The sequence below is a fragment of the Parasteatoda tepidariorum genome, chromosome 9 (assembly GCF_982258835.1).
Source record: "Parasteatoda tepidariorum strain Cologne lab strain chromosome 9, Ptep-v5.0, whole genome shotgun sequence".
Taxonomy (NCBI): Eukaryota; Metazoa; Arthropoda; class Arachnida; order Araneae; family Theridiidae; genus Parasteatoda; species Parasteatoda tepidariorum.
The window spans coordinates 69,574,680-69,582,833 of NC_141763.1; the positions used below are offsets into that span (position 1 = coordinate 69,574,680).

The following is an 8,154-nucleotide window of genomic DNA, read 5'->3' on the forward strand; positions in this document are numbered from 1 at the left end:
CTTTTCGCTTACTATCTTATATCTAATAAAATACTATCTTTTCGCTTTTAACCAGCAGTTGAACTTTTTTGTTTCCCAATGCTATTCATTAACTTAGTGATTTCTGCTCTTTGCACATGAGAAACCTCTCTAGAAGTGTAAGTTGCTTCAACATGCGATAAATTTTTTTCCTGCTCTTCGTGCGTCAAAAATGAACTGTAAAAAATAAAAAGAGCCTCTTCTAAAAGAGCAAGCTTGAAAGAGGTGTAGGAATCAACCTAAAGACATTCCTTGCAACATCAAAATTTAAGTGACATTGCATTTCAAAAAAATACGATTTCAGTTTAGGAGAGTAATCATTGAATTAGTTGAGAGTTAGGATTGAATATCATAATAGATATTACTGCATACATTTTCAATGTAATTGTCAAAATGACTGCAGAATTGCTAATAATGTGGACTTCATGAATATCCAATAGGAATTCATTTTCTTTTGCATCAAAGTTTCAAACCCTCTGATTGATTCTCTCATAGTTGAATAATTATCAACCAACCAGCTTATTATCTGCTGGAGAGAGGTCATTTTCTTTAATCAATTCAAGGACCTTATCAAAAATGTTTTTTGAAGTGGCTATATTTTCTTTCTTTGATCCTAAAAAATCAGTCACTACAATTTTTGACTGTCGTCAAAATAACGCAACGAAACATTTATCATTTTGTCTGAAGCATTTTTAGAAGCTTCATCCACGTTGATGGAAAACTATTTTCCTTTCAAGTTCGCTGCTATCTCTGCACGCATGCATTTTTCTGTTCCGTGCGTAGTTATGTAAGTCGTCCCAGTTCTAGACATGGATAGGTTTTTTAGAGCTATCTTGCCTTGAGATAAACATTTCGGAGCATTTGCAAAAGGCAAGCAATTTTCACTAATGAATGCAGTGACAATTGCATTTTGATCGGCAATCAACAGCAGCCAACGACAACGAAGCTATCACTGCAGACGTTCCAGGCAATTTTGGGGTTAATTCCTGGCTAGCAAATCGATTAATGTGGTCTTTGTCTTGGCCGTGTTTCGTGAGCATTTTTTTCCCGTTGTTGGCATGTTTCAGTTTTTTAGAACAAATAACATAATAGCAACATCCGACTTCTCGAATCTTCCAACACCATTTGGCAAAAGGGCGGCCTTCCATCTCCATTTATTTTTTACAGATTTATCATCGAAATTATTTCCAACTTTAACATAGAAATCAGAATTCATCTTAGAAAATCCGTTAGAATAAGCAACTGTTTTAACTCAGAAACGCGTGGTGAAATAAAACGCAATCAAGTTGGCAGATTTCAATTTCAAAAAGCTTTCTAACAATCAAGGCTGAACGAGATCTGTTTACAAGCGCGAGTAAACGAACCCCAATAGCCGACGAGTACGAGAATCCGTAAGAGGACCCAGATAAAAAAAACCCGAACAAGGCAAAATCAGTTCTCGCACTTTGGGGGCGTCGGGTGAGAGGGAGGAGTGAATTGGTAGAGTTGATATATGATAGAGCAGGACTGTCCAACTGCAAAGAGCCCACGGGCTAGAATTCCGGTGACTGATCACCTGGCGAACCGCAGTTTGAAAAAGTTGAACAATAACCTGTTACATACAATAACAATTAATAGTTGAATTATGTTGTATCGCTCTTTTAATTTTAAGTGAAAACATTTGCTAGCTGAATTAAATGATAAAATTAATTTTAAATACATCGCATTGTGTCTCTAAATTTTATTTCTTAGTACTTGGTAACACATAATTTTTTAGATTGTTAACTAGCCATTATCAAAAAGATTCAACTTTAAATCAACATTAATTAATTCAAGGATAATCTGACCTTAAATAATTAAAACCTAGATGAATTAAAATAAAACGCATTTTAAAAATATACGAAAAGTATTTATTGACTTTGTTAAAATCTAGGTTAAATAAAATAGTTACAAAAATTGGACTTTGACATATCAGTCCTACTAAATTAAATTACAACATAATCAAAACTTAAGAACATTAAAATTAAATTAAGGGACTCTGTAAGAGGAAAGGAAAGAGGAAATCGCTTAAATGAAGAAAAAAAAAGGTCTAAAAAAATTTACTCATCTAAGCGCTACCGGCCGCACGACATCAGAACCTAAAAAAGAAAAAACACCCTCTAAGAGGATGAGAAGAAAGAAGAGTGATGCGCCAAAAAAACTTCGTAACCTCCTCTGCCTCGGTGGCGCTGCTGTTGCCGAAGCCGGATTGGTCGGGTGAACCTACTTTTTAAGAAGGGGAGAATCGCGACTGCTAGTGACGTCAGGCTATTGAAGGAAAGATGAAAGAAGAACAGAGTCCCCCAATAAATCAGAAATCCCTTTTTAACAAAAACATTACTTATCGGTAGACTATATTATTTTAATTTAAGTGCCATAATTAAATGTAAATTCAATTATTAATTTAATTAGTGTCAACAAAGAAATATTAAAATTAATAAAATAACAATTATATAATTTCCCAACCATAACACTCCATCCAGCGAAAAGGATGGAATAATAGGAAGGGTGGTGGATACTGAGTTGGACAAAATTGCATATAAAAAAATATCTTCTTTAATTCTTATGTGTCGAAGTTCCATGTCAGACCTTCTGCAACAGGTCTCACGTGTTTTACATTTCCGTGTGTGTATCAGGATGATTCTTGATGTGTGTACCCTGCAAAAAATTACCAATAGAAATCAATAAAAAAATTTATTGATCTGTACGGGGAAATGGAACACTATCAGTAGAGTAGCTCAGTACAATCGACTGGTCATGATATATTGATATAGTAGAGTAGGTCAATACACTGTATTGGTCTAAATCAGTAGAATGAACAGATATCAGTAGAATGAACTGGTCTGTACGGGGAAATGGAACACTGATATCAGTAGAGTAGATCAGTACAATGGACTGGTCATGATATATTGATATAGTAGAGTAGGTCAATACACTGTATTGGTCTAAATCAGTAGAATGAACTGGTCTGTACGGGGAAATGGAACACTGATATCAGTAGAATAGACTGGTCTCTATTAGGAAATGAAACATTATCAGTAGAATGGACTGGTCTGTAAGGGAAAATGGAGCACAGATAACAGTAGAATGGACTTGTCTGTACAAGGAAATGAGATTCTGACATCAGAAAAATGGACTGGTCTTTATTAGTAACTTAGACTGGTAAGTTAGGAAAAACAACATTGATGTAAGCATATTAGTCAGGTTTAAACAGAAAAATGCAACATTCATGTAAAGAAAAAATAATACAACCTCAATAATTTAAAATAAAAATATTTTAAGACTAAATAACAAATATTCCAAAACTGAAAGGAGCAAAATAAAAATTTATTTATAAATAACACTAAACATATAAAAAAAATTTATTTAGTTCTATTTAAAGTCGCAATTTTTTCTGCTATGATGGAGTTGATTTTCGACAGTCTCTTCTCCATCTCTAGTTCAGATGCGACTCCTTCCGCAACAATTCTATCTCGCACCAATTCTAAAAAATATAAAAATTTATATTACAATTTATATGAAAATAAGCACATTATAATATGCATTTCTAACATATTATGTAAAACCTGTTCACTTAATTGGAAGGCAACCGCTCTGTCCCCTGGACCATCGCTGCTTGGAAAGTACTAGCGGCTCAAAACTAGAAGAAACCCAGGTATTTTGGAAGACTAATGAAAATAATCAGTTTGAGTTCTCTATTTCACACAATATCTTGTGCACTTTAGCACAAACCTATCCCTAGTTAAGTTCTCTCAATTCTAAGTTAAGTTGTTTAGAATGTCACTTATATGTTTTGGAAATTAGTGTATCATTTTTCAAATTGTGTTAAATTTAATTGTTCATATTATTTCCATAATGGGTCCACAAATAAATGCAAAACAAATTTTATTTTGCAAATATTTCTTTGACATTGATAAAGCCTAGATACTTTTGAAAGATTTTCTTTTCATTCATGAAGAAAATATCATTAGTCTTCATATTAAAAATTTATTTGGATGAAATTAACAATCATTTCAAAGAGCTACTTAGATATGCAAGATTTTTGTACATGAATAAAAAAAAAAAAATAGGCTTAAATTGCATATTGTATGCATATTTGGCACAAAAATTAAAAGGTTTTGCGCACCATAATCTTTAATAACGTCATATATTTTGATATATTAATGCTTGCAAAAAATGTATAACATAGATTAAATACAATGAGCAACATTAATCTATTTAATTTAAGATATTTAACATAAACAGTTAGTATAAAACTAATAAATTAGAAATAACTGTGAAAAATTACTTCTTAAGTAGGCCAACTTTTTTGGGTCTAACGCTGGCTTTACTGTTGCATTTTTCGAAGCATTGCTTTTGTGGCCAGTCACACTTGAACGAGCCAGCGTTTCTACATCAAATAGCATGATGGCTAAATTTTTTTACGTACATACTGTCCCCAGCAACACCATCCTTCACTCTAAATTTCGCTTTAGCCATCATATCTTCCGTTGGTTTTAAATTATCCTAAAATTTAAATACATATTTATAAGACACATTCACATAATCTATTTAAATAAATAAAATTAAAAAATATCAAATGATATTAAAATAATCTTCATTAATTAATAAAATAGTTATTTTCTCATCTTAACAGATTTTACACAAATTTCCAGAGAAACATTTAAAGTAACCACATAATTTTCTTCAACAAGAAATCTCAAAAAAGTTTCTTTCGCAATAAAACACACATTATCAGACAAATATAATTAATAAACAAATTAAAACAAGATAACAATAATTTTTGGGTTCCAATTTCAAATCAAATCCAGCATTTATTTTCCCGAATGAATTCAAAATTGTGTTTGTTTAAAATTACAAACTTGCAAGTGCATTCATCTCAATGACTATTGACTTAATTTTATTTTTCAGATTAGAGCAAAGAAATAGTTTACATTTGAATGTCAAGCATGTTCGTAAATGATCTGATCCTTGCCTTGTAATAATAAATTTAAATTGGGATAGTGTTTGGTTATATTAATCATAAAAAAATAAATCTTGCGACCGTATTTGATTGGAGAGCAAGTTGTATCTTTTTTTTTTAGTTTGTAAAAACTTACATATTTCTTTTTTCAAATCCCAGAATTGTTTGAGAACGTTGGAGCAAGATAAATAACGTATCTCGCTATAGTAGGATAAACCTGAATATGTACTATCTAATTCATCTAAGAAAGCAGTGGATAGTCGTTGATTTAAGCCTTAAAATCTTATAAAATTTATAATTTTTTAATATATGACAAAACATTCTCCATTTTGGTTACCTTCGTGCATAGTACTTCATGAATTTTTAAACCGTAAATTTCACTAAGTTTTGGTAGTAGTAATGCTACGAAGCCGTTGTTTTTTCCGGTTATGGAAGGAGAGCCACCTGTAGCTACAGAATTTAATTTTGACAGAGGTGGATTGTATCTGAACAACCAGTGTTTTAAGCGTTGCACGTGCAACGGGTAGCATTTCTGCGAACCTTTCTATAGCCACATGTTTTTCAGTCCAACGTGTTTCACAAAGACCGATAAGGGTGGAATTTTCAAAGTTGTTTTCATCGGCTGACTTGACTGCCACGACCTCCTTCCGTTTTTTAAAAGAAGAACGCATACTTTGCAAAATGCTCCCTGCATGCATATTGAATATGCAAGCCATGAATGTCTAGCAGTCCAATGACGTTGAAAAGAGAGTCTTTTTTTGCCACTGACTGGAAACTTGAAAGTATCCGGGGGGATTCAACACTGTTTTAACGCTTTAAGCTTTTTTTCATCATCGTCCGGAGGATTACTGAGATAATTACAAATATCCATGGAAGTCGAACCTAGCTGTAAAACAAAAGAAAACTGTGAAAATTTATTTACAACAAAAAAATTAAATGTCTCGGTATATGCTAAATTTTCAAATATTTTGTTACAGCTTTCAGAAAATGTACTGAATGACATGAGCGTAGTTACCAAACTGTCGTATGCTATAGAACTAGCTGCCTTAAAATTGCTTGTCGCTTTGAAATATTTTTTATTGTATTTTATTAATTTATTAACTTTTAATCTTGATAATATATAGTTGTTCTGTAAAGAACTGTTTCAGTTTTTCAAAGCGAGGGAGGATTGGTTTATTTTTAAAACATTATTTATCTACATTCATGTAAATAATCATTTTTTTGCTGTGATTTTATAGTATTTATATTATTTTTATTTTAGTATGAAAAGTATATTCTGATAAATATTAATTTGGAAAATTTTTACCTGTAGATCAACTATGTTGAAAGTTTTTTTAAAAAGATAATATTCATAAGTTTAAAATAAACTTTTTTATAGTAAGAATGTAAACAAGAAGTATTTTCAGTAAAATAAGTTAATCCGAATAGTAATGTTTTGAGAAATTATTCATACATGCAACATACTTTTACCACATTATTTTTTTTACGATGTCAGCATAACATAAATAGCTAATACAAAAGAAGCAATATGCTGTATCCTGTTTATTATACATCAATGGTGAACACTTTACACCACAATTCATTAATTAGAATCATCATTCTTTAAAAAAAACTTTCTGTTCAAATATATTTTTTCATAACTATCAAAAGAATTCCTACCTTTTTTCGGTTTATCAACATCGGTCGATTCATTCTCTTCCGGTATTTCTTCATGCTGGGATTTTTCATTACGAGGAGCAATGCCACTGTCCTGGGCCTTATTATCGCACGGGCCTACGGGGCATGGGCCCAGTGTCTGATGGGGCACTAAAGACACAAAATTTAAAACCTATAAAGAGCCATTTACACTTCATCCAATTTCCGAGATGCGCGCGGGAATGTTTTCAACAACAAACTGCTTACGCATGTGTGAATTTTATGCAATGAGAAAGCTCCCTAAAGAAGAAAGCAATGCAGCTCGGCAGCTGAGTATACGAACTATTTTTGAGTTGGGGCTCTTATTGTTGGCAGCAAAGTGAATTTCTGATTTGTAAATATAAACACATTTTGCCTCTCGTAAACGTGTGTTGACAATGTCTACGAAACAGCTAAGTGGTCACGGTAAAAGAAAATTGAAGAAAAAACGAAATGATGAAAACAAAAAAATGAAAGCATTCAAGGACTATTTTCTAGATAAAAATCCTATTGAGACTGAAAACGTACAGAATGCAAAGGAAGTTTCCATAACAGATAAAGTAGAACTTGAAACAGATGCCTTTGAACACATTTCTGGTACATCAGAATTTGATGAGGTTTGTGAAAAATCATCCCCGGTTTGTAAAGGAACTGGTTTTGTTGAAGAAGAAATAACTACATTTAATCAACAGGTAGATGATCCGTCAAACCTGTCTGAGCATTCATGTAAATCAAATAATTCATATTATAGTGATGTTGGCCTGAAAGTTTTTCAGATAATTTTCGGGAATACTTCGTATTGAACAAACCTGAGCAGAACATTCAATTAATTGCCAACTCTAGATGTATGATTGGAAACAAAGAAAGAGTTTTGACTGAGGCAAGTTTTTTCAGAAAAAAGAAAAATAATGAATTACTCAAAGAGAATGGCTGGTTTACTCACCAGCAAAAAATGCAGTGTTTTGCTACATAGTAAACTATTCAGTGCTAGTAACCAATCGCTTTGCAAAGGAGGATTTTCTTATTGGAAAAATACTTCAGAGAGGTTAAAAGAGCATGAGAACTCAATGGTTCACAGGAATTCTGTGCTTGCTTTAACTCAAAGGTTAACCTCTTCTATGAGAATTGATAGCAAGCTAGTGGAAGAATATGCAAATGAACGGTTGTATTGGCGAAAAGTGCTAGCTCGAGTTGTTGCAACAACTCAGTTTCTTTGCCAACGTGGGTTAGCATTTTTTTGGAAGTGACGAGATAATTGGTCCATTTCACAATGGTAATTTTCTTGGCATTCTTGAATTATTGGGCAAGTTTGACCCTTTTTTAGCTGAATATTTAGCTAACTATGGAAATCCGGGGACTAGCAATGTAAATTACTTGTCTTCTACAGTTGTTACTGAATTAATCAGCATTCGATAGAATTGAAGCAGAAATACAAACTTCTAAATATTTTGGATTAATTGTAGACTCAACGCCAGACATCA

The 8,154-nt window shown here is 32.4% G+C and overlaps 1 protein-coding gene across 1 annotated transcript; it reads right to left on the reverse strand.

Moving 5' to 3' along the window:
- Positions 1–3,398: 3,398 nt before the first annotated feature.
- Positions 3,399–4,444, reverse strand: LOC147804217 (BEN domain-containing protein 5-like). The gene is made up of 2 exons (XM_087152079.1): positions 4,325–4,444; positions 3,399–3,520 (listed from the first exon to the last, which is right to left on the reverse strand). The coding sequence occupies exons 1-2, from the start codon at positions 4,440–4,442 to the stop codon at positions 3,399–3,401; spliced, it is 240 nt and encodes a 79-aa protein (XP_087008205.1). The 5' UTR covers positions 4,443–4,444.
- Between the last annotated feature and the right edge of the window lie 3,710 nt (positions 4,445–8,154).